The sequence below is a fragment of the Gobius niger genome (genome assembly GCF_951799975.1).
Source record: "Gobius niger genome assembly, chromosome: 3".
Classification (NCBI taxonomy): domain Eukaryota; kingdom Metazoa; phylum Chordata; class Actinopteri; order Gobiiformes; family Gobiidae; genus Gobius; species Gobius niger.
In genome coordinates, this window is record NC_136854.1 from 14,438,220 (window position 1) to 14,466,122 (window position 27,903).

General features: G+C 40.1%; 1 protein-coding gene across 1 annotated transcript; it reads right to left on the reverse strand.

Annotated features, from left to right (window-relative positions):
- Positions 1-2,455: 2,455 nt before the first annotated feature.
- On the reverse strand, positions 2,456-13,640 carry fgg (fibrinogen gamma chain). Its single transcript, XM_079554163.1, has 9 exons — positions 13,492-13,640; positions 13,358-13,405; positions 11,837-12,023; positions 10,251-10,335; positions 8,521-8,651; positions 7,896-8,029; positions 6,027-6,211; positions 3,820-4,097; positions 2,456-2,723 (listed from the first exon to the last, which is right to left on the reverse strand). The coding sequence occupies exons 1-9, from the start codon at positions 13,552-13,554 to the stop codon at positions 2,539-2,541; spliced, it is 1,296 nt and encodes a 431-aa protein (XP_079410289.1). The 5' UTR covers positions 13,555-13,640; the 3' UTR covers positions 2,456-2,538.
- Between the last annotated feature and the right edge of the window lie 14,263 nt (positions 13,641-27,903).

The following is a 27,903-nucleotide window of genomic DNA, read 5'->3' on the forward strand; positions in this document are numbered from 1 at the left end:
TGTTGTGGTTATTGTTGGTATCCTCTTCCTTTTGTTCCTCTAGACCGGCCTCATGCTGCTCCCTGGCCTATATTTGGGTAAGTTTGGGTGAATGTGCGTGTGTATTTTTATAATAAAATGTTTTTATTTCAGAACTTTATGGGGTTTTTTCATAGCGAGATTTAAAAAAAAATTGGAACACTGTCTTTTTTTGCTTTTTCGCTCATTTTTGTCAGTGTGCATTATGTTTCCTACAGTATTTACAGTGGGGTGTGAAAGTTCAGACACCCTGGATCAAAAATCCTAATGAAGCAATGACCCAAGGGGAAGATGAAGTGATCTCCAAAAGGTATGATGTTACAGATGAGACATTCCCCTAGCATTATTATTAAACGTCAGGTTTTATTTTCATTTATTTCTGGTGTATTAAAAAAGTCAGTTTAGAAACCTACAGTATGAGTAATGACGGACTCAGGCCTGAACTTAAACAGCCACATCAATGCTATAACATCATCAACTTTTTACCATTTGAAAAACATTGCAACAGAGATATAGTGTCGAAACCTGACTTAAAGAGACTTGTTCACAGTCTCTGCTGGAGACTATGAACAAGTAGTCTCTGCTGTCTAACCTGTCTCCAGCAGGTTAGACCAGAGGTTCCCAACGTTTTTTGTCTTTCGTACCCCTTTGGCCTTTCAGTGGTCAACCGTGTACCCCCTACCTCAAGGGTGTTATTGTTTATTTAGAAAGTAATTACTTAAAAGTTGTATTTGTAAGAAAAAGGACAATGTTGCAGTCAAAATAAACCCAAAACACATTTTACCAAAAAATATAGCTTTTCCTATAAAAATTAGGTTACATTTTCCCCTTTATTCAAACTGAAATGGTTCCAAGTACCGCTGCTAAGCCCTCAAGTACCCCCAGGGGTCCCTGTACCCCTGGTTGGGAAACACTGGGTTAGACGACTGTAACGGCCTGTTCACTGTTACACAGAGCATCCAGAATGCTGCTGCTCAAGTCCTGACCAGAACCAGGAAATACGACCATATTAGTCCAGTGCTTCCTGTCACATAGAGAATAGAATGTATTTTATTCATTTATTTGTTTATCTCTTTGGAGCAGTGCATGTTAATGAACGCACCACACTGGATCCATTGTCCCACATTCGCACTCTCAAACACACTCTCATTCATCCTGGCCTATTGTACATGTTTTTAGTGGTAGGGGAAACCTATGCAGACACGGGGAGAACATGCAAAGTCCACACACAAAGGCCCTGTCCAGATGGGAATCGAACCCAGGACCTTCTATCTGTGAAGCACGTGTGCTAACCACTGAGCTACATTCCAGCTCTGCTTGTTTACAAGTCTCTCCATGGTTTAGCACGAAAACTCTAACATGTTAGAGCCTTATGAACCATCTGGAACAGTTTTCACGAGGATGTGCGACAGGCCTCAACTCTGACCATGTTCAAATCCAGGCTGAAAACTCTTCTTTATACTTGTGCATATGACAACTGAAAGTATTTTGCATCTTACTGTAATTAAGAAGTTTTTTATGTTGATGTTTTATGGATTGCTTTTTATCTGCTTGTAATTTCATGTAACTGTGAAGCATTTTGAATTGCCTTGTCTATGAATTATGCTCTACAAATAACCTTGCCTTATTGCATTTTCAAAATAAAATAAGAGGATAAAAGGCCACAGCAAACGTTTGGGCCCCGGAAGAGGTAATGCCTCACAGTCAAGAGTCTTTAAATTCTAGTTTAAAGGATTATTACTCTTTCCTTACAAAAGTCTTCCAAAGCTGAGAGATTTCTTGGCTGTCAGTTATGCACAGGTACATCCACAGATCTCCAATGGTGTTTCGATCAGAAGACTGTGAAGCCCACAGCAGAACCTTCAGACTGGATGTTTTGAGGTCGTTCATCGTGGATTTGGAGCTGTGTTTACAATCATTGCCCATTTGCTTTGCCACTTCAGCTTTTTCACACATGGTATCACGCTTTCCTCCAGAATTTTTGAGGAAATTAATTGAATACATTCTTCGTTCTACCTTAGAAATGTTCCCTATGGCGCTGTCTACAATACAACCCCAAAGGATGGATCCATCTCGAAGCTAAGCAGCTAGACAGAAGCGCTTTCATGAAATTCGGTGCCCTTTCTTCTCCAAACGGACCTTTGCTCACTCCGGACAAAAAGTTCTATTTTAACCTGCTGTAGAACCTTTTGGCCGGAGTGACAATGACAAGTAAACAGCTTCTTATGTCAAGGAACTCTTCCTCCAGTTTATATGTGAATAACAAAACAATACATCACCTGGAATAAAAATAGAAAAGGCAAACAAAACGTATTAGTAGGTAGTGTCCGATCATATTTATTTCCCTCCTCAAATGCTTTTCATCGATTTATTAGTACAAAGGAGACATTTATTCACTTTTTACGCTAAAGGAGAAAAAAACCCCGACATTTACACGACAACAGAACAGACAGATACAAGGAACATGTTCGAATGACAGTTTGGGAGCATTCATCATTTAATGAAGGCTTTTGCTGGCGTTTAGGCCCCTAGTCCTCCGAATTGCTTCGCGCCGCCCTGCTGTCCTCCCCCGGCCGCGAGGCGGGTCAGGGGGATCAGCTTCATGGTGGTCTCCTTCAGGGAGTACCAGCGGTTGTGCCAGGTCACCCAGATGATGCCGTTGTCGAAGCCAAACTCGCCGGCATCCTTCGCCGTGTATTTCCCACCTGGACGACGGGACACAAGACAGTTCTGTTACAGCCCTCTGTTGGTGAGCAGTGACTGTGACTCAAACCCAAGAATCTCTTTACACTAGGGCTGTGGTCAAATACATTTCTGAATCCCCTTATGCCGATTCAAAATCAACCTCAGCTTAAAGAGGGGGTGTTGTGCTTTTTTCAATCACATAGCACCAGTCTATAGCACACTACAATGTTGACCAAACCTTCTGTTGGTCTGTAAATGCAGTAAATTAGAATAACTGCCTTGTATAAAATTGCTCTCTCAAAATGGCTGTAGCGAATGTCTTGAAATAGGCCTCTGTCTCTTTAAGAACCTCTGACCCTTTCCGACACGCCCCCTCCACACGCTGTCTGTGGCATCAGTGGGGAGGGGGTTCTGCTGAGGAGCAGTGGTTGGTTACTCGGCTGGTGACGAAAGCTCGGAGGCGTCTCCAGGAGGTGGGGGCGTTCCTAGGAGGACTCAGGCAAACCTATCCCTAAAATGGCTGCCATCAGAGTTTTTACAGATTACTCAAAAATACGTGAATGTGCCAAGGCAACACTTCAGGCATGTTTTAAATGAGGGAATGACATAATAACATGATGTAAAGCTTGAAAAAGTCGATTTTGCCTAATACCCCCCCTTTAAAAAAATAACAATTCTGCAGTAGCATTGAACCTTCCCTTGGTGAGAAGGAGGGAGGCCTGGGGACAGTGATCCATCTGCTGCTTCACTGTCCTTTTCACTGTTTGATATGTGTCTCATTCTCGAACCAAATCCACAACATTTGGAAAGCCCTGTGAGGCGACTGCTCATATTGAACTTTACAAAAACACTTTTATTGATGCGGAAACCAGAGACTCCACAGACAGAGCATCACAAAAAACAAAAAATCAATGGATCTTGCTGAGAGGCCACCGTGCCGCGAACTGAGGGATTCACTCTCAGATCAATCAATGTCTAAACGGTCGATAATCTCTGACATGATGTTGGAAACTTGAATGATAATTAATACCAATGAAATCATGCGAGTTGTGTAATCAGCTCCTGTATTGATGACACAATCCCAAGGAAAGGCATTTACTGAAAGGAGTTGCGTACCTTGGTAGTATTTCCCGTTGAGGTGCGCAGCGTGGCAGCGGTTCATCCACCAGCCGGAGCCGTCCTGCTGGGCACAGTTCCCGTCGTACTTGTCGTTGTCCTTGTCTTGGGTGCTGAATTGCTGCCCGTTGTGCATGGTGTAGAACTTGTCGCTGGGGTCATCTCCGAAGTCAAAGCCCGCAAAAGCGTCTCCAGCGTCTCCGCCCATGTAGAAGCCGTACGTCAGACGGAACATGTCGATCTCCGGACTCAGGGCGAACATGTTGTAATCCGCGTATCTGGACAAAAGATTGGCGAGAAAACGTCGGATAATGCCAGATATTTCGGGCAAGCATTATTTAGTTCATAGTGCGCAAAGAGCCTTGACATTAGAGACTTGAGAGGAATATGAGCTGGCAAACTAATGCAAGAATCACATCACAGCTGACATAATTATGATGCCACCCGCTAGTGGCAAGGTGCGGCCTTAGAAAGAGTGTCTAGAATCTGAGAACATGATATAATAGGACTAGAATCTAGACTTACCTGTACAATGGTTTTAATTTATAGAGCTGACGATAGCCATCAATGGGGTTTGGTGGGTTGTAAAAACATTAAAGGGATATTTTAGGATTTTAGACATAGGGCCTCATTTTCCTAGTTAGAGTGTTGTTGATTTCTGGAGCTATTATTATCTCTTTATTCATGCAGTCCTTATATTTGAAGAGTTTAGTGGTGCTAGGCTAGTGCTAGGCTAGCGCATGTCTATGGTAACTAGTAGCCTGCATTAAAAACAGTCTGACCCAAGCACAGTGCACCTGAGGAAAATCACTTATAACACCAGACTATCACTACTAAATGTCTGTGTTGACTGAATAATTTTTGAAATATAACCATTTTGCATTTAAAATAACTTTGAGCAGCATCAGCTTCCTGCTTGTAAGCCAGGCAGCGGCGGCGTGATCTGCTCAGTTACCGGGTCTACCTGCGGCCGGCATTACTACACGTGGAATTCACAAAGGAGCTTTCTACAAATCAGATATGGCAACGTTTGGAGGACTACCCCATGATTTTGAAGAGGTTTTTAATGCAGGCTACTAGTTAGCATAGACATGCGCTAGCCTAGCACTAGCCAAGCACCACTAAACTCTTCAAATATAAGGACTGCATGTATTAAAAAAAAAAAAAAAATCAACAACACTCTGGATAACTAGGAAATGAGGCCCTATGTCAAAAATCCTGAAATATCCCTTTAAGTCAGGGGTGTCAAACAAATTTTGGTCGTGGGTTGAAATTCAGCTCCCACGGCAGGTCGCGGACCACATTTTATGTAAACAGCAAAACACTATTGAGAAAACATTTTCAGTAAATTTATAATAATAATAATAATGAGCTGTAATTTTAAAATAGAACTGATTTTGTGAAAAGCCTGACAGGACTGGAGCCTAATAAATAATATTAAACGTCTACAGTTGTATTGTGCTATACCAGCCCACGTCACAAGTTTCTCAAAGTGCCACATTGTAGTCATTATTCATTCATTCCACACTTGGTGGTGGTAAACTACTATTGTAGCCACAGCAGCCCTGGAGCAGACTGACTGTTTATAATGTATGTGTCTATTATGTCAGTGCCCTCTGCTGGACACAAGAGGAATTCTTTCCTTTTTTTAGTCTGGCTTGCCCCTAGAAGCTGGAGTAAGCATACTGGTTATTTCTTTAAAAAAAAAACATAACTCCACACACGAATGAGCTAGAGACTTCCATTTTTTTCTCTCTCACATACTCAAATGTATGCTCCTCAGGCCTTTGACTCATGTGGTGAGTAACATTTGAAAAAGACAAGCGCTTTCAATTGCACACAATTTCAATCACAATTTAAAGCACAAATTACCCATGTTGGCAATAGCAAAAGGACCATTTGAACTATTTTTTAATCATTTACAATACACCAGAATGTAGATATTTAGGTCTCGTTTCTAAAATGCAATTACAGATCGTTCTGAATGAATAATCATTAAAAACTGAAAACGTGCAGTTATGTTTACAAACAGAAAAATAACACACTTTGTTCACTGTCCTGTCTGCTTTTTGTTTTCTTCTTTTAAAACTGAAGTGGTGATCTCTCCACAATCACCCTCACCATAGTCTGTCAGCCTGTGTCATACCAAGGGTCATATTTGCTCTCTTTACCAAAGCTAGTCTTACGTAATCCGCTATTGGCCGTACCTCTTGTTGCCCTCCCAGTCGACCAGCTCTATCCGCAGCACCGTGGGGATGGTGGATCCGACGGTCAGCCAGTGGGTCTTCTCATTACCCAGCCAGAACTCCGTGGTGTCGTCCGGAGAGAGATACCCGAAGCCGTTCTTGTACTGGTTCCAGTTCTTGTTGAAATCCACGCTGCCGTCTCGTCTCTGCGGGCACACAAACACACACAAAATAACTTAATCCTTGTACGCTGGACTTAAGGGGTCTAGCATCCTCTGCTGGCAACAGTTGGGAGTAAAGCATTTATGAATTAGGGACATGTTTTATAAAGGCAATAGCGTTATCTTGCTCCATCTTTTGTTTATGGCCGAGCTGCTGGTCTAGCCTGAGCTACATTTCTTATTTGGCTTATAAAATGGGCTGAATACAGTGAATAAATAAGATAATGGTCATCTCCATGTGACGTACAACAGAGTGTGGGCTGGCGTTTTGTGTGTGTGGCAGAGGAAACAGGCGGGATATGCACGATTAATGAAACAAAACACTACTCTGGGTATGTTTTTGATGAAGATATAACACTATAACCTGGTTAAAACCCCATAAAAGTCTGTTTTGCGTAGTAGGTAAGTGCCTATACAAGTGGTCAAATAATGAAACAAATCAGGTGAAGATTTTAAACCTTTTTTTTCTGTTCAAAAGGAGACACGGCTTCATATAAATTAGTTAATTAAACCAAACAAATCTTAAGTAATTCTTGTGAGATTCAGACATCATTAGACATTGAAACATTAGACACTATCTCTGCTAAAACATAGTTAACACAATTATATTTAAGATTTTTCCAGCTTTCTTTATAGTTTGACCATTTTTGTGATTCCTTATTGGACACAGACAGGAAGTGACATAGATAGGGGCAAAAAAGGTTTTATTGTTGCCGTGCCGACCGTGTTATATCAATGGGAAATGAGTCAACCTGCTATGAACATGACAAAGCTACTTAATAACACTCTAGATCGGACATGACACTCGTTGACGTGGCAAACGTGGCTGCCATCTTGTGACTGGCCAGCGAAGCTAACCCCTATAGCAACCGATGCAAAACCAGCAGTTACATTATGACGGATTCAACGGCAGAATGTGACATACACTCATCGCTTGTGATTGGTTCGAGGTATCTCAGTCAGTATGTCATTTCTTTGCAATGTCTCGTTTTTTTAGTCGTGTTGTTTAGCCGTATTAGCTTTGTTTTCTCCATTCATACCCAGGGTTAGATGGTTAGCATTCCAGTGGCTAGCATTCACTGTATTTCTGTCACATGTTTAATAAATATTGGTCATGTCGTGTTAAAAAGTACAGAAACACTGTTTAAAAGTACGAAACAGATGTTATATTTGATATAAATGGAAGTGAATGATTTGAAGTGTGTTATAGGAGGCATAGACTTTAGCTACATTTGTTCATGGATTTTCCTCTGTCAAACTGGAATAACATTTGAAAAACTGCAAAAATAAAAATGTCTTGCCAGATATGACACAGTCAGTCACCATTATCAAAGAGTCATGAACTAACTCCGATCAAAACATCATCACGCAAATAAGTGGGGTTTCAATTTCTTTACATTGCACTGGGTAAGAAGGGCCAGTCACAAAATGGCCGCCAGTATTGCCGTTCCAACGTATAACTATGGCCACGTCCTTTGTAGAGTTTTGTTAAAGATCTTTGGATATATTTACCTCTATCTATGTCACTTCCCACCAGTAGCTTAACAATTCCAATGCAAATAACTTTTCTTCCCAACATTTCTTCACTAGATGTAAACAGATGTTACCCATCTAAATAAGTCATGTTTTCAAAAGCATCAAACGAATGCTTTTGAGGACATCTCCTTACCCTCTGTATCACGGTGAAGCCCCGTCTAAATTCATCGATTTCGCAGTAGACCAAGAACTGTTCCGTGGCTGCCGCAGGTTTGACGTAGTACAGGCCGCTTGTGGTGGCGCCTTTGTTGGCAATATCCTGACAATCTAATCACAAAGGGGGGGGGGGGGACAAAATAATTCTTACAATTGCATTTGCACATTGTCTGAAATGAAATTGAAATGGAATGACTCTTGCATTTGTTCAGCAGTTTATACGTCGGTCTCTCAAGTGTTATCGCTCCCGGTTAGAAAACATTCAGAAACATAATGCGCCTTTCAGGCAACATGTTTGTCGATGTATTAGCCGTTATTGTCTCACTGCAACCATTGCGATTCGCTAAGTGCGAACTTACAATAGCGATTCCAATTTGATAAATCATTCAGCCCTGGAGCGAACTATTTTCTCGAAATCAGGTCACAACTCTATAAAGCCCGAGCGTGTGTTTACTTTGCAGCAAAGTGGAATATCGACCGGTGACTCTAACCAAACAGTGGTCAAGGCTAACCATCCAGATGAGAGGAGATTGAGAAAGCGCTTATGAAACTGGAACAGTCTGTCGCCATGGTGGTGTTGATTTTGTTTCTTTTGGTGCTACCTGTCCCCGTTGTGGGCTGGATTTCCACAGAGTCTTTGCAAGGTTCTTGGCATTTCTGCTTCAGCTGCGAGGACAGTTTGTCCAGCTCCACCATCCTCCTCTGGTTGGACGTAAGGACATTCTGCAGTTCTCTGGAAATGGCACATAATAATAGGAATCATCATGCATTAGCCGTGTACACAGCACCTTTGCAGACACTCAAAGTTGGAAGCTAGTGGTTCTCCATCTGCACCTCCCCGGACCCCAACAATCACTAATAAAAGCAGGATGGAAGAAGTGTCTTTATGGACACAATAACAGTCGCCTGGTTTGCGGACTTTTGATTTTAAGGTGGGACAGGGGCAGAGTAAAGCATTTAGAGAAATGTGTTTGTCATATTTCAAAAAGTGTTGTGTTATTTTGTTGTAGATCCAAGCCCCAGTGCCTCAAAATTGCCGCCTTTTGGATGGTGCAAATTGCTGAAAATATGTCTTAATTCTAACGTTTTGGGCCGTCTCGTGTTTTTTTTGAAAGTTTAGGTGCCCTGTAAGTTGCACATGCACAATTCTTTTTTACATTCTGGTTAAAGGAAGAAAAAAAAAAAAGTTTCTGGAGCGTCCACTGGTCAAATCAGCGTCAGGTCCAGTTAATACATCTGTGGGAATTCCCAACAGAGCAGTACCAGACTATTGCACTCTGTGCCTGGAGTAAGTATGTAAAAAAGTGAAAGCCATACTAATATATTTGATTTTTTAATACAGAAAACAAATATTTAATTCATGCTTTTATGAGGAAATAACACCCATAACATAACATGTAATTAAAGTTAAACATGCCATGTTTGGTAAAGGTTTTTGAACTCCTAACATCTTTGGATTTTATTATGTTGCCTGATCATAGATGAGCACTTGCACCCAGTATTTGTACCTGTGTAAGACCCCAATTTTACATTATTATAGTTTAATAATAAGTATATTTTCTCCTACAGTCTGTTGTAAGTGGGAAACCAGAAAGGAATCATGTAATACATTTAATCTCAAACTGCATGAAGGTGAGATGTTGTTTCTGTAACAATTCTCTATGGGGACTGTGTGCCATATACACCAGCTTCAGTCCTGTCATTTCCTTTGATATACATGCTATGTTGACACTTTTCTATAAATAATACAATACTTTGTTCTGATTTGTTGTCTGTGGGCACTGTCTTCATGTGGTATTGTGTTGTATCTTTGTGAAGTGTAAATGCATAGGCTATTACATATCTGTATAATAATGTACTGTATAATGATGTGAATTTAGAAAAAAGTAAGGATGCGAACTGCTGAAATAAGCTAAACTGAACTAATGTTACATGATTACGTTAAAAGAGTTTCATTCAAATAATTTGAATTAATTCAGAATTAACCTTAACCTCCTTTGTTTTGACAAGTTTCAGATTATTTCAGGCCTAAAGTATTGGATTTAAGTATACAGCATCTTTCTTTCTTTCTTTCTTTCTTTCTTTCTTTCTTTCTTTCTTTCTTTCTTTCTTTCTTTCTTTCTTTCTTTCTTTCTTTCTTTCTTTCTTTCTTTCTTTCTTTCTTTCTTTCTTCACAAACTACTCATAAATGGAGTGTGATGAATTTCGGTTGCGACCGATTCTGTCCAAACTCCACAGTTTGTTTACTATGTGTGGGCGACGAGCCGTGGGTGTTTCAGGTGTACAGAGAGACACAAAAACAACTTCTATTCCAGAGTACATCGGTACTTACAATATTTGCTGTTCTTGCGCAAAGATAGTCTTTTCAAAGCGAAGCACATCGTCCAACATGCTGGCAGACTTCTTGATGTAACCGTCTGCAATAAAACACATGGACAAAGACCATTCAAAGATACAACACAGCTGTGATTGTGTGGACCTATGGTTTGCCGGCGCTGAGGGCAGGCCTATAGGTCAGAAGGGTCAAAGGTTTTTTTGAAATACTCTGGACATTTTAGCTTCGGAGTCACAAAGGAACCACAAAAAAATATCTGCCCAAGGTGATGAAAAGGCCTGCATGGGTTTCAATAATCGCCAGCATTCAATATTGTAACACGTAGTACTTGTTTTGAGTTTTCGTATGTGAGGGAACTCAGCCTTGCATGTGCTTCCTCACTTTCCCCAACCACTAAAAACATGTACAACATGCCAGGATAAATGAAAGTGTGTTTAAGTGAGAGTGTGGGACAGCCGATAGAAATGAACCGATGGTTACAATAGATACAGACGGCATCTCTGGAATTGCACATATATGGTCATGTTTGAAAACAGTTAAGGGGGAAAACAATTTAGAAAAAATGTAATCTTTCTCTAATTATTCAAAAACGTCTTAACAAATTCTGAATTATGAATATAGTTTTCAACTAAATAAAGATACAAAGACATGGAGAGGAGCAAAGTGGTTCAACAGCCCATAAATACACAAATAACAGAGAATGCTAATGGTTAGCTAGCGCTAGCTACAACTGCCATTTTTTCACTTCTACTGAACAATCTGCTGTGCGAAAATATCCATATGAACCCGATTTACACTTGACTGTATTTATGTGATAAATAAGTTCATATTCCACCAGAAAATGGCTAAAAAGAGTGAAAAATTGTGATTGATTCTATTTTTCCCCTCGGCGAGGCCACGCCCTCTTCTATGACGAGATGCCGTCTGTGTCTATCGGCTTACATGTACATTATGTGTATTCATTCATGAACATCAGCATAAATACAGCCCAGCCTCACATTCCATACAAATAGGTCAACAATTGCAATACTTTAATTCTGCTTCACAAATATCAAAAAATGACTTTGACGTGACGTTTAGATCACTACATCCGAAAACCTTTGCAAAGATGGAAACCTTTAAAGGAACAGGCAACAGTTCTTCCATGCTGTGATATATTCTTACCTGAGCTTAGACGAGTTGATATGTACCTGTCTGGTCTTTGTGCGTGCCCGTGAAAGAGCGTGGTAGCTTCCAACTTCACCCCCGTTTGGAGCTATAGGAATATCCCGAGAGAGGCCAAATGCATACAACATCTTTGGTTGTTTTGCGTGACTGAGGGCACGCATAAAGACCTGACAGGTACGCATCAACTCGTCTAAGCTCAGGTAAGAACATATCTCAGTATGAAAAAACGGTGGCCTGTTCCTTTAATAAAGACTTGCAAGCTACACAAAGCGCTACATTATATTACATCTGTCCATCTATTCTGAATCCTAACAGAGTGGCCGGGTTCAACGTTTGTGAGTTTTTGGTTTGAAGAAAAAAATCTTTTCGATTCAGGTATCAACAGGCACTCGACCATTTCACCCCCCTGTCCTCACCAGACTGAGAGCTCTTCTGCGCCGCTGTGGCCGAATCCTTCATGAAAACCACCTTCTCCTCCGCGTCGGTGGTCAAGTTGGCGATCAGCTCCAAGTCCCTCTCCATACTCTCCAGGTCTCTGCTGACGGCTGGTAGGTACCTGAACAAGTAGTCGGCAACCCCGCATGTGGTGGGGCAGTACTTTCCCTACGTAGAAATAAATAAGAAATTGTAAATAATACAAAATCAATAATAATATGTAAAAAAAATACACAAATTCAAGAAGAAATAGAGATACAAAATGTGCCCCTGCTGTAGAAATTCATTGGTTATTAAAGGCCATATACCAGATTTTTTTGTTTTTTTTTATATTGTAAACTTGGACATTTGTGGGGGGGAATATAACTCTATGCATGTAATTATATCAATTAAATGAGCTTTCAGGCTTGTTCTGTTAGCGTTTCTGTGACAGTGACCCTGAAAAGTGACCCTGCATGTTGTAAAATGTCGCTTAGAAAGTGATCCAAGTGAAGAGGGGGAATGTTAGTAGTGTTTTAACCACTTATCCCCCGCCTGAACCGAGTCTGGCATTACTCAGATCTAAAAGCTTCTTGAAAAAGTGTCAAAAGAGCCAAAAAGTAAATAAATGAAAGTGAGGACAAAAATGCATCTAAAAAGCGATGGAAAAAGTGACGAAAATGCAGCAAAATAAGCCACAAAAGAGTGACAGAAAACTGACGGAAAAGTGATAGAACAGATAGATCCCTTTAGATGAGTTTTGTGGGTCTCAGCAAATGAGGTGTTACTCTGGCCTATAGACTGCAACCTTTTAGATTTGGGCAAAGCTGAGCAGCACTTGGTTAAGGTGGGGTTAATGGGTTAAGACAGGGGTTCCCAAACTTTCCAGGCCGGGACCCCCAAATTAATTTCACTAAAATATGCTGTTTTCAATCACAAATAAATCAAATTCAATGTCAGAAATGTAAATAATATTGTCTCAAAATCATCCTGACCCCCACTTTGGGAACCACTGTTTTAAGAAAGTTAAGAATGAGTTTGCACAAAAATGACAAATTAAATGTTCTCTCTTTCAACAAAAATAACAAATCTGGTACAGGGCTTTTTATAAACAACAAAAAAAGAATTGCTCCATTGAAATTTGCCACATTACCGTAGGCCCTCTCCCCCCCCAAAAAAAACCATTTGGTATTGCCCTGACCCCAAATTTAGAAGCGGCCATGCTCAAATTGTGTTGTTGAATTTTGAAAGCCACAAAATCTGGTTTGAAAATAGACAATGCACAAAAATCTTATCACATGAGTACATTTTTCATTTCAATCCTGAGACTACCCAATCCAGCAGTTTTTTTTTTTTTCAAGGCCTTTTATGTACAAAATCATATGTAAGGCTTTTCAAGGCTTTTCGAGAGCCTGCAGGAAACCCTAAATTAAAGAAAGTCTCCTGATATCGGTTAGAATTGGGAAGTTTTTGTTTCCCCCCTAGACTACGGCCCGTTATAGTATGAAGTAAATAGAACTTACAAAACCGTCATTCATGTTGCATGATGCCAGGTTGTCTCCTCTGACTTGCTGAAATAAAATAAAAAAATAAGCAAATGAATAAAATTGTTGACATTCATAGTAAAAAACAAAAAACAAAAGGTGAAACTATTTACCGCGTTGGCCGAGTGGAGGAGGAACAGGAGTCCCACAGTGGCGTGGAGAATAGAGGGTCCCATGCTGATGTGACTGCCTGGGCTCGGACTTTGCTGAGAATGGAGAAGCCGCGGTGCGCAGTGGGATATTTATCTGAACAAGGTCCTGGGTGCTGTGTCTGATGAAAGGTTCGTGAGTAAACAAACCCCAGCCCCCCCCCGCCCCCCAACCACCCACCTGCTGCGTCAGGACAAAACCATGACTCAAAGCACTGTACGCTGTCATTTCCCAGATCTGACCAAACCGCCTCCACGTGGACCGGGACGTACGTTCCAGCTAAGTCCTGAAACAAATAACTAGGAAAGCATAGAATGGGCCGCAATCCCTTGAGGTCACAACACACAAAGAAGCCTGCCGCTTATGATAGTGGTGGGACTTAGGGGTCTTTTTTGAAGAGCCTTTTGAAATATTGAATCATTTCGACATATTTTAAGAAGCCAATATGATAGTTCATGTTATCTGAAAATTGGGGTGGAAGGTGGGAATAAATCACAAAATGCCTAAACAAGTCTAGAAAAAATAAGACTTTTAAACATGAGTTGCTTTTCCCTGCAGTCTGAAAGATAAATATACAATAATATGTTTACTTTTGTTAGTTTCTGACCGTTTTTCGTCAGTGGTTCCCCTGTAATGCCCCAGCCCCTGTATACTCGGATTCGCCCCTGCTCAAAGTAGATTCTGTGCAGCCTTCAGTCCCATTGTTACAGGGCTCTGTGTGTATGTGGAAAATAACTACTAAATACTTTAACTTTTGAGTGAAAGCCTTAAAACACCAAACCGCCCCAAAGATTTTTGTCAATTAACCCAGCTCTTTCCGTGACCTGCTTCTGGAGGCTGCCTGTCTGTGCCATAGCTACAGTCCATTGTCTTGAATGTTTTACTGCCCTCAATATCAATGAATCTTCACCTCTTCACTCACTGCAGCAAACATTTAATGCTTTCAAAGAAACGCACATTTCCTCCTGCCTGTTCACGCTGTATTGTTTATAGACTCGCTGTGACTGGAGGAAAAAGCATGTGGCTCATTACCATATGTAAACATACTGTAGATGCACTGGTTTTGCGCAATAAATCCTGTCTTTCTACAGTTAGCCTACAATAACAGCAAGTCATGAGTCATTGGCCTCAAGTCCAAGTTAAGTCTCAAGTCACAAACAGGCAAGTCCGAAGTCAAGTCAAGTCTTTTTGGAGATTTGGTCAAGTAAGTAGTTTAGACTTGTCATTTGACTTTTGTCTCCCACCTCTGTTAAACAGTCCTATTTGTCTGCAAGATTGTTTATATCAAAATAATCCAAGTTTACAATAGATCTTTTCCGTTTGAACGCTTGATTTTCAAGGGACATTCAACAAAAGTTATGTGTCGTTTCTGTGTCGTCATGAACCGCGACACAGAAAGTTATATGGCAGAGTATATTCACTGTGACAAAGGGAGGGGCTCTTAGTTAGCCAAGTCTTTAAAGCTACACTGCGTAACATTTTGGACTATACTGTTGCGGCAAAACAAAACATGCTCCTAATGAGACAGAAAATGCTGTTGCTGCAATGTGTAATAAAAGAATGGATTTGGATGAGAAAAGAACCTGTTTAAATCCCAAATTCTACTGCCTTTCGTCACATCTCCATGGAGACGAGCTGGAGACGTACCCACTCCCAGTAAAGTTTACAGTCATATCTTAGCAGGGGTGAGCCTCATAAATGTTTGTTTGTACATTTATGAGGTATTTTTCTGTGATGAAAATATCTGTCATAAAATAAATGCTTGTATTTCAATTTTATTTATTGGGTAAAATTCTTCGCGGTGTGGCTTTAAAGAAACTAGATGCAAGTTGGTCATTGTATGCTCACTACTGCCACCTCAGGTCTTACGCGTAACTGCACTCTCTATATTAAGCTCGTGCATGACGGCACTCTGGGCTCATTTTACACAGGACATGGCTGGAAAATGTAGTAAAAACTAAGGAAAATACTTAGCTTAAACATTTTTAAACTCCGTATAGTCCCTTTAACTCACCCATACAGGAGACATAATGCAAAATGTACTTTTTGAGCTTTTAACCGTGCTATAACGTGGTTCTGTAATTTGCGTTGTTTGTTTTGTTTATTTGGCCGTGAAAGTCCATTGTCCCACACTCACGCTCTCGGACACACTCTCGGGTCATCCTGGCCTGTTGTACATGTTTTTAGTGGTAGGGGAAACCAGAGTACCTATAAGAAACCCGGGACCTTACGGCTGTGCCACCGAGCTGCCATGAAAAACTTAGGTTCATGTTTGTTTCTTCTTAGACTGCTGCAGTGCTCTAATCTGTACTTCCTGTTTTACATTGCATCATGGGTAAATACAAAACTGAACACATTTCGAAAGCCGCATCAGACCGCACTGACCAGTGTTGCACTTTCTCCAGTGTCGGCTGCAACAAAACGTTTGAGCGCATGTTTCACAATTGTTCATCTTCTGATTAGAAAAATAAACAAATAGATAATTATAGCTAACAATAATAACTATAATCATCATCCGTGTTCATTTCATCAAAATGATCAACGCATAATTTTAGTCAAGGTAATATTTTTGCTGACTAAAACTGGACTAAAATCAAAAGTTTTTCATGAGACTAGAACTGTGACTAAAATGTCCAGATATTTTTGTCGACTAAAATATGACTAAATCCAGCTCCATGAAGCAGAGGACCTTGATAATAGACAGAATGATTACAATAAATATTATACATGTAGAGCTGACTAAATTCGTCTTCAATTTAGTCGACTACATTTAGATGCAATTTTATCTCGACAAATCAAATCAAATCAAAGCAACTTTATTCATCCCAAAGGGCAATTCTGTCACAACAAAACAATCCAAACAATCAAAAGGAGACATACTACCACATTCGATACATAGGTCATGAACTGTAGCTGCATCAGGACACAAGAGGACCAGTAAAAATGAGGAAAAAGAGAAGAAAGATAAACACTTTCCCAGCTGTTGTCATTTCAATTTCTGACAGCAGTCGGAATGAAAGACTTTGAATAGCGATTTCTTTTCTGTTCTGGGATGACACATCGCCTCCCGGAGGGCATCAGAGTAAAGCACGACCGCAAAACATGATTTGGTTGACCCAAAATCGACTCTTTTCTTACAGAGTGAGGCAAGGTCTTTGAAATGCACGCCAGAAATCTTACTACACACTTTGACTATGTGGTTCAGACTGTTCTTATCTTTCACAGACAGACCGTCAAACCTGCAAAATAAAAGCAAAGGTTTTATTTGCACTTTCAATAAAAGAATGATAAAAATTAATTAAAATATTTGCTGATACATTAAAAGAGTTCAGTTTCCTCATCAGGTGAACTCGCTGCTGGCCACGTTTTTATCAAATAGTAGGAAGGAATCAAAAATAGTCCCCCAAGTACTTAAAAGAGTCAACGTTTTCCACCTCCTCCCCGTGGATGAAGCCAGGTTTGGGGCTCTGGATTCCACCTAAAGTCAACAACAAGCTCTTTAGTTTTTGTCACATTTAAGTCGAGAAAGTTTAAATTCAGCAAAAGGGTCAATAGCGCAGTATCATCGGAGAATTTAATAATGTAACTGCTCTCATGGACAGACCTGCAGCTGTCTGTATACATGATATAGAGCAATGGGGATAGTACGCAGCCCTGAGGGATCCCTGTATTTGAAACTAGAGTGTTAGACATGTGACCGTTCACAAGAACTCTCTGAATGCGGTCGGTTAAAAAGTTTAAGAGCAACATCAAGAATTGATCAGACAGTTTAAAAATAGAGGATAGTCTCTCAATGGAAGTATGGGGCTGCATCTTATTGAAAGCCGAAGAAAAATCTGCAAAAAGAATTCTTGCGAGAGAATGAGGTCCAAGTGTTTGTGCATTTTATCTAAAAGGAATATTCATCGTCCCCACCCTTACCCGCTTGATAATCAAACTGCAGGAGATTAAGTTTGTCTTCAGAAGAGAGAATGTTTTCTTAAATAATTTTCTCAAAGATTTTCATCACCAAGGACGTAAGCCAGAATTCATTCAAATTAAATTACACTTTCGTCAAAAGACTACGGCTGAAACTAAATTAAAATATGTTGTCAAAATTACCGCTGAATACAACGCAACTAGGCTTTTTTGACTTGGCCTGCAGCTCCCTCTGCTGACTGTTGTGGGAATAGCATTGTGGTAGAACAGTAAAAAGAAAAAGAAAAAAGAAAATCCATGGGTTTTAACCTCTTAACTCCCACCTGAACGGATCCTATTTTCTCCAGTTTGGCTTTACTCTAATCAAAAAGCTTCTTGGGGAAAAAAGCACCAAAATAGCCACAAAAAATTAGAAGAAAACAAGGATGTAAACACGACAAAAATGTGACAAAAATGTGACAAAAATTGTAAAAAAAATCAACAAAAAAATTACAAAAATTCAACAAAAATGTGACAAAAATTCAACAAAAAGTAACAAAAACCTCAACAAAAATGTGACAAAAACTCAGCAAAAAAAATGACAAAAATCCAACAAAAATATGACAAAAACTCAGCAAAACAAATGACAAAAATCCAACACAAATGTGACAAAAATTCAACAAAAAGTAACAAAAACCTCAACAAAAATGTGACAAAAACTCAGCAAAAAAAATGACAAAAATCCAACAAAAATGTGACAAAAACTCAGCAAAAAAAATGACAAAAATCCAACACAAATGTGACAAAAATTCCACCATAATGTGACAAAAACTCAACAAAAAAATAACAAAATTCAACAAAAAGTGACAAATCTCAACAAAAAAAATGACAAAAATTCAACAAAAATGTGACAAAAATTCAACAAAAAGTGACAAAAAACTCTGAAAAAAAAAGAAAAGAAAAAAATAACATACAAAAGGTGACACAACACAGCAACAATGCGAGGAAAAAGATCAGTTTTGTGGGTCTTAGCTTTCAAATGAGGTGTTACACAGGCCTATATAACAGCCAAAGAGGACAGAATGCATTTGGTTTAGGCGGGTGGTAAGAGGTTAAAAAGAAATGGAACAGTTTTGTGTTGTCATGGCGCAAAAAAGATAAAAAAATGAGGACATGCAGATTAGAAGCAGTAGAAGAAGAAACAACAAAGTAGAGCGGTAAAATAAATATCCAGGTATGTCTTTGCTCAGGATAAGTCGAGTATTTGTGATATGTCCTCTATTACATATTTACCATACCATTTATATATTGTAGATTGCATAGTTTAAAATAGTCAGCCTCCAGGGAAGATTGCCACTTTGTATTTTCCCAGGATTTTCCTTTCTTTCAAATAACAAAGCTGCTTTTATATCGCGGCTGATTTGCAGTGAGAACGCTGGCTGTTATCTTTGGATGAACAGAGAGTATACTGACAGTGTCCTCCCTGGAGGCACGCAGCGTTTCCGTGAATCCCGGCCGATAATCCTAGACCTCTGTCAAACAGACGCGATGCGAACTCAGTAGTGGAGCATATTATTGTGGGGAAATCTTGGCCACATGTTGTTTGTGAGATGGAGGCATTTGTGACCGTCTTTTGAGTTCCAAAGCCCACTTAATCCGCCCGCAAAGATCCCATTAGGAATGCCATGCTAATCTGTTCTGAGAAAGTGTTTTTTTTCAACAATAATTTACTTGCACTCAAATGCCCTCATGTCATTTTTATGTCTTTTAAGTGAACATATCATTTATAATTGTGATTTGTAAGCCTGCATTTGTTACATTTTCAAGCTTAAATGAGGTACGGAAAAATACACTTTTCTACTCAATGTAAAGCTGAAGGGAAATTTTAGGCATGCTAACAAATCGATGGTGCCATGATGAACACAGTTTGAACCCAGAGCTGCTTTCAATGGGCCATTGAAGTGAAGTTGTAAATCAAACCTGTGTACGGTAAAAGAAGAAAAATATTATGGAAAGTAAGTTGTTTATGTGATGACCCTTTAGCTGCATTCACACATGTGCCCCCAGCAGGCTAAAGTCCTGCGATCCTGACTTTAGGCGCATGTGTGAGTGTGGTTTAATGCTTTAAAGTACCTTTGGGGTGCCTTAGCTTTGATATTGTGTGTTTCAGAATTTGAAACGCACCAGCCGAGCATGGCGCAGGACTTGGAGGGATTTTGACACATATAATTAAACTGAAATACTGACGTGCAGAGAGAGTACAAGCATTCTGAAAGGCCTAAACAAAAGGAATTTTTTTGTTTGGCAAAAAATGTCCAGGGTGAGACCCCCAGACCCCCCTCTCAGTTGCAGAATACACAATACACAATTGTGGAGAAACAGATTCAAGAAAAATATTCTCATACATATTCAAAATGCAATATGCAACAGTCTTACACATAATAGAAAGTTTTTCCTCTGTAATCTACATGTATAATAATGTCTGCTGTTGTATCTAGTGGTTGTGTACTCAAAGGCATGATCTTTCCAAACCACCATGCAAATACGTTTTCTACTGACCTCTGGATTAAAAGGACAGTACAATTATCTGAGGCCTATTTTTAATGGCAACAGAGGAGGAGGAACTAAGACATGTGGTGCAGATCCAAGGTTAGTTCTGGTGCCACGAGTCTCTTCTATTCTTCCACAATCCGAGCAATATGACCCCAGTCAAGTCCTGATGCAGCCTCCAGTAGATTCACATAATAAAAACGTGTGCTTGTGTCCTTACATGAAGCTTAAGGCAACCCAAGTAAAAAATGTTTAAACCATTAAGAATGAATCCTACAAACATTACATTTAAATGCCCAAGCATCAAGTACATCACACAGAGATTACCAAGAAGTCTTTGTCTTTTAAGGTCTAGGCCTTAAAAGTACACATAGCTAGTAAAAGCTACTTTTGCTTCTTGATGTTTTATAATGAATACTTTTGAGTTCCCCACATTTGGAGTTTGGATGATTACTTTGAACTTAACGAAAAGTATTTTAGTTTGTGGTTCAAACTCATTTATTTCTACAGTGACCTCTTTGTGCCTTTCCGTCTGTAAATCTAAAGCTGCAGTGAAGTTATTTTGATCATAAACTTCGCCATAATAAAGTCTAAAAACACATTCAGTCTGTGACCTTGAAAAACAGCAGATCAGGTGTTTACAATATGGGACTCGCGTTGGTTCTAAAAGTTAATCCACTTTGATTCAGGCGAAGGTTCACCAAACATCCATCAGAGACAGTCACAGAAAAACACTATCTTGGCTGAAAGTCGCTGAATCCCGGAAAGAAATTCAACTTCTGACGAGTGGCCTCTACTTGATGGTTGAATAAAGTCTGTTCTCTCGTAGCCAAACACGCATTTTCGCCACATTAACGTTAAGTAAGAAAAAAGAACAGGTGTCCAGAGTAGGTTAGAAAGAGCTCCTTCACAGCTTTCGAAGCAAACATGACATCTGTTCAGACACTCAGGGGGTGCATTTGTTTTCTCCACAGAAATAATGTAAAAGCTAATATAATCAGGCCGTAAGCATAGAATTAAGACATTACATTACAGACGTCGAGCACTTCCGTTCCGCTGTGACGACACAACTGAGAAAGTCAGTCGTTCACCAGCAGAGGGCGGAGCAGCTGCTCAGAGAGCAGGATTCAGGAGGATTGCTTAGAACTATGTGAATGTCAAAAACCACTCTGGGGGTGTTTTTGATAAGGAACATACCAACATAGTTAAAAGCTCCAAAAAGTCGATTTTGCATGATATGCCCTTTAAAGGTGCATTTTGTAACTTTTCATGTGGGAAAAGAACTGTTGACATATGTGTGTATTTGACCTTGTAGTGACCCAGTGGCTGTGTATTAGCATGTATGACAGTGGTGCAGATGGTAGAGCGGGTCGTTTGACCTGAACGTGCACACTGTCATTGTGTCCTTAGGCAAGACACTTCACCCACCTTGCCCCCTAGTGTCTACTGTCGGTGTGTGAATGGGTGAGTGGTTCCCTGCTATCAAATGCTTTGAGCTTACTAATGTAGGCGGAAAAGCACTATATAAGTTAAGACTACTTTCTCACATATCAACTTTTTTTTCTCAGAAAAAGGTTGCACCTTTAAGTAAGAATGTCATCTGATACTTTCACTTTACTTCAGTACGGTAAATTCTTCTGATCCTGTATCTTTACGTTTGCTTAATAAAGAACATTAAGTATTGCATTGAATTGTTTGTTTGTTTGCACTGCTCAATCTTCCAAGTTTATGGTGCATCATTATCACGTGCAAATTTACCTTGTTTTTCTTTGTTGGCACATTTTCCAACTATCTTTACCTTATTATGTGTTTTAGGAGCTTCTTTAACACGTACATTTCTCCACTGTGAGATGAACAAAGTCATATCTTAACTCATCTCTCTCGTCTTCTTTCTCTGCATCATGAATCAGACGGATATTTTGTACACGCCTTTGCATTTGAAGTTCAACTACAAGAAATACCAGGCTAAGGGGGGCAGTTATTGCAAAAACCCAAACAAAGCATGAAACAGAAACTAATGTTTGTGTGGGGGTAGCCCCAGCATATACTGTATTTCTGCATTCATTTCATTTCATTTCATTCCTTTTGTCCTCTTGTACACCCCTCTCTGGAGTCTGGACTGTCCCGGAGTGCATTTAGGGCAGCAGTCGAAATGTGTTTGAACAAATGACGCTGCTGCTGTGTTTGTTGAACGATATAGCACTTTGACAATCTCTTTGGTTCTGCACAGAGGATGTTTGAAGTACCACCACAACAGACATCTCGAGACCGCGTTTTTGACCCGCATGAATGAGTATAAACAATCTTTTGCAAAATAGCTGGGTCTTATCTGCACCTGTGCATAAACACTGGACGTCTCCTGGTATCTTGCTGGGATAAACCTTGGCAAATATTATTTCTATTCTGTTGGGAAGCATCAAAAGGAGCATTATGAAGTATTCAGGCATTTGGAAGCACGATTGGACATCACAGCGTTTGCCTCGTACATTTCATAAAATACTGTGTATGTACAGTATACAAAATGTGTGGACTATTTCCTTTAGAACTCAAGGACATGATCGTCCTCTCTGGGCAGCAGTGTCATTCAAGTGGTTGAAGTGGTGGAGAAGTACAAATATACTTGGTACTTGGATTCACAACAAGTACAGACATTTTTAAACGTGTCACCGGTCAGCCAAGAATCTGCCTTTGAAGGAAACGGAACTCTTTTAATGTAAATAAAAGGATTCTCGGCCACTTCCACTGCTGTTTCATAGAGAGCCTCTTTACTTATTCATTTGTTTGCAGGTTCAAGGGTTTGTCTGTGAAAGATAAAAATGACCTGCAGAACATACAGTACAGGCCAAAAGTTTGGAAACGCTTTTTTTTAAATGTATTCGTTTCGCCTTTCATTTCAAAACTGTTCCTATGGTAGAGTCTCATCGAAGCCGTTCATTTGTGAGTGAACACATACGGAATTGTGTTTTAAACAAAAAAAAGTTAAATTCTTCCAAATTGCCGTCTGCCGCTTTGATTACTGCTTTACACTTTTAACATTTGCTCAGTTAGCTTCACGATGTCGTCACAGAAATGGTTTGGACTTCTCGAACATGTTGAACGCTATCTCAGAAGACGACCTTATGAAGCTCATGGAGAAAATGCCAAGAATTAAGGGCGGTAATTTTGTATAATTTAGAATATAAAATATATCTGGAGTTATTTCATCTGTTTTTGTTTCCTTCATAATCCCATGAGTTCATTCATAGTTTAACGCCTTCAATGAGAATTGTAGTGTGTATATAATGTTGAAAATAAAGAAAAGCCAAGACATAAAAAGTGTGTACTGTAGTCAAAACCTGCTCTAAGATCATTGAGCAGGCGCTAAAGACGGCTAAATGTATCTTTGGTCAGCCTCTCCATGCTCTGTCCTCAGAGTGTTCGCTTAAAATGTTGTTTTTATGTACCTTCTCGGAAAACTAAATGGTTCTCCAACTCTTTTGTCCCCTCTGCCATTGAACTGTTGAATTCTGAAGGGAGTGTGTTTTTACATATAGATGATTTGAAACATTCTGTTATTGTTCTTGATCTATTGTTGATCTTGAGCATTTACTCCTGTCTGAACTGTTGGGACTGACACACAGTGACTGTTTGTGATGTGTTTGTGAAATGTTCTGAGGTTTGCTTGGGATCAATAAAGCTTTCTGAATCTGCATTATTGTTAAAGATCGCATGTTGGTGTTGTGACGTGTCGTAGGCTGCTTACATAGAGAACTTGCACCCCTTACTGACTTCTTCTCCAGGACGGCGTCCCAAGTGTGGAATAAGGTAGACGCTCCATCGTCCCGGTTCATACAATGTCGATGCATGTTTCCCTGATCTCGATGGCTTCTCTGATCCAGCCGTGATACTTGTTGCTTTCAGCACAGATGTCCAGGATGCGGTTCTCCCTCTTGTCATGATCTGATATGGCTGATTTGTGATCACCTTGCGATATTTCTTATTTTATTGCTCTTGTTTGTCAGTTGTTTGTCTGTCCATCCACTTCACCATCACATGACGCTTCTGTGGAGGATTACAGCAAGTAATCTAAACTAGTGAAGCAGGTAAACAAGCTCTCTGTCTTATTAAAAGAACTATCTCTAACAGTTAAACTAAGAAAACAGTATGAGCCTTTTCCAAAGTCTGACATTGTTGTCTGAGGTTTGGCATGGAAACCCGTATAAATGTGGAGATGATCAAAATGAGCCCTGGAAGTTATGGAGCTACAGTGGGAGGAAAAAGGTAGTACAGCGCACCGTTTGGAATTTATTACCTTTCCGCCTAAATTGCTCATAAAATGTGGTCTGATCTTTAATAAAATCACAAGAATGAGTAAACAGTGTCTGCTGAAACTCATGCATTCCAAACATTTACATTTTATCATATTTTTGGGGGTCATAACATGTAAACATTCACAGGACAACGAGGAATAAGTAAGTACACCGCCTGACTCTCACTGAACTGCAGCAGTTTCGTAAAGAGGAATCTTGGACCATCTTTCTGCAAAATATAAATTTTTCCGTTGATGATAGCACGTTGTCCAGGCTAATACCACTAAACATTCACAGGACAGCATGGAATAAGTGAGTACACCACCTGAATCTCACTGAACGACAGCAGTTTTGTAAAGAGGAATGGTCCAAGATTCATTGTTGTGAGTGTCTAATCTGCAACTACAGAAAAGCAGTTATTGCTTTAAAAGAAGGATCAGCCAGATATTTAATACAAGGGTTCATTTACTTATTCCACGCTACAGCACGTTGTCCAGGCCCTGAGGCAACAAAACAGCTCCACACCATGATTCTCCTGCCCCATACTTCAAAGTAAGGATAGGGTTATGATGTTGGTGTGCTGTTCCTCCACACATGACTTTGAGTGTAAGTTCCGCTCAAAAAAATTCAACTTTGGGTTTATCAGTCCACAGTATATTTTTCCAGTAGTGCTGTGGAGCATCTGAGACCTCTTTTGCAAACCAAAGTCGAATAGTTTGGGAGGAACACACAACGTCATTTGTGGAGGACAAATGGAACAGCCCATCAATATCAAAACCCTATGCTCACTGTAAAGCATGGTGCAGGAGAATCATGGTTTGGGGCTGTTTTGTTCCCACTGTTTACTCATTCTTATGATTTCATTAAAGATCAGACCACATTTAGAGACCAATTTAGGCAGAAATGTGAGAAATTTCCTCGCACTGTAATTGCTTTAATGTCTGTGTCTTGATGTTTATGCTTTGACATACAAAAACATGCTGATCGTAAATTTTGAAATGCATCCGTTTGAACATGCATTTGGCCCCCCTTTCACATTCAACAATCAACACTAATCTATTGTGCGTACTTGAACATATCAAAGTCATCCAATGTACGATATGAGGCTCAATGCGTTCGATTTTCAGATATATGGATATGTTTTCCATCAATCCACTCAATTTCTTTCAATGAGTCAAACGATTTGAGTTGAGTAATGATGGTGCTTTGAGAAAACACGCACAATGCAATCCTACTATATCCAGATGCGAGCCGGAACACCACTCAATACACACCATATAAAGCTGTGTGGGCTGTGTAAAGATGGGTGTATCCGCCAATCGTGGGCGTCACTTTGGTACTGACTGGGCTTCTTTTATTGCATCAAAACAAACAGAGCAAGGTCTGTGTGACTGGACGAAGTCAAATACGACTGCTGGCATTGGATCATAAATTTGACCCTGTGAGCACCCCGGGGTGACCTCATTTTACCACGTGAAAATGGCTCCGGGTGCTGACCTGGGAGTGAACCGCTGAGGGTGAACCTGAACACAGCTGAACTCTGGCTGAACTGTGCGGCAGCAGATGGAAAGTGCGTCTTTATCCACACTTGGATGCTCTCTGTCAACAAAGTGAACTGGACATGTCATAAATTGTGCCAAACTTTTTTTTTATTTTTTATGACCAGTTCCTTTATTCCATGAATAGTTCCACAATGTACAATATAGGATGTCCAATTGACACAGTAACAAACGATTGACCTTTTAACCAGCAGCCACCTGGGCCGCTGATCTTGCCCTTTTATAAGTAAAGTCAACAACCAAATAAGGTCAGTGTCCCCGAATGACAGGGAGGAAGGTACATTTTGGCTCCTCCAGCGTGAATGTAGTGAAATTCTATTCCTTTGATAAGGGATACAGTAGCAATTCTGCATGATATGTCGACTTCAAGGCTTAACGTACTCTGATTTGTTTGAAATGTCCACACCAAGACGAGTCCACCAACCATAGTGTGATAGTAAAAATGATAAAAGACATCAAACGGCTCTCTGTGTATTATGACAAAAGAGCATTTTATTTTGGAAATAATGTTCATTACGTTCGTTCACATCTTGTCTAATTTCCGTATCAATAAAAATGTTCTGCACTGACTCCACTACATTGATTTCAAAGCCCATCTCGCTTGTTTCACATAATAAGCTTCTAGCTGTCTTGCATGCAATTGGCCGCACACTGGGCACAGGCTTGGATTGATTTTTTTTGTATTAGACTGGAGCAGGAGCAGCACTCATTTTTACGGGATCAGCCTCTTCTGGTTTGGGTCCTACGAGCCGGATCATTCATAAATTAATTCTTATAGGACATAAAGTTGCTGTTTTTCAATCCGCATAGGAGCACGGGAGCTTTGACACTCAGGGTCAGTCACTACAGCCCGGACAAATGGACAGAGAATTGCATCAGGGAAGAGTGTCATCAAAGTGTAAAAATCTATGGTGAGGCGTGTGAGACATTAGCATCAACAGCAACTAAAAGGTACCGGCCAAATGGATCCAAAATGGGGTGTTTATGTTAGACTACATGATGCAAAATGATAATGCATTTCCATTTTTCCAGTCCCTTTAATGTTCTAAATTGTTAAAAATGGATGCTGTGTCCAGAGAATACAATTTTATCCATCTCTCTTAGCAGGCTGCCTTGTGTTTAGGGAAAATGAGACACATTTTGGTCTGAAGCTCAGATAGTGAGATAGTGTTACTTCTTCATCCTCCCTCATCATGGCAGAGCTGCCCATTTTGGCAGACAATTTGGGGTGGAGAAAACTAAGGCAGTGGTTCTCAAGCTCTTCACACCAAGCACAACCTCGTGAGATGTCTGGCTCTTCAAGCACCACCACTGCGGGAAGGCCAAGATCAAATTAGGACTGAAACAGGTCTACTGGGTTAAAATAGGCCCAAACTGCTAGACCAAAAAACTGGACGAAATAATTCACTGTTCGAGAACCACCAAAATAAAAAGGTACAGGGCCTTTAAATTACACTTTTATGGTCCCCATGAACACATATGTGATCAGACCAGAGGGTTAAGGCTAGGGTAAGGTCTTGGTCACTGATTACTGCCTATACTTTCAAAGTGGACTAACAAAGTGTGCACAGTTCCAAGTATTAAATTTAAGGAGCACGTTGGGACCGCAGAGCCGGTGGAGGGGTGTGTGTGTGTAAATCTCTGGGACAGGGGCAAAGGTTTTCAGCTAATAAAGGGTTCAGACACCGGTCAGAGCCTAAGCCCACTCAGCTGAATGAGGTGTGACCTGAAGGCCTGACGCTGGGGTGTCACCAGCGGCACATGGACAAGTGGTCAGGGGACGGCAAAAATCAGAACAGGCTCAATGATTCTATTAGTTATTTGCTTCGTATTTGCTACGGATGTCGGGGTGAACACGGAGAATGTGGAATCTGGCGGTTAGACACTCGCCTCAGCTGCAGTTGAGACATGAACAAGGTGGACCGCCAATGCTAACGCTAAGCTAATTTAGCCTCTGACTTCCTGGTTCACGCTGGAGGAAAATGTGTTCTTTTAAAGCCACATTGCGTAGGATTTTCACTTCTTCTTACATTATTTTAATCATTTATTATTATTTATTCATTTTAATCATTTATTTTAT

Coding starts and splice junctions, on each gene's coding strand:
- fgg (XM_079554163.1), bottom strand. CDS start 13,554: ATGGGACCCTCTATTCTCCACGCCACTGTGGGACTCCTGTTCCTCCTC. Junction 8,652..10,250: donor GCGCAAGAACAGCAAATATT/GTAAGTACCGAT, acceptor TGCCATTTCCAG/AGAACTGCAGAATGTCCTTA. Junction 2,724..3,819: donor CAACGGGAAATACTACCAAG/GTACGCAACTCC, acceptor CCCGTCGTCCAG/GTGGGAAATACACGGCGAAG.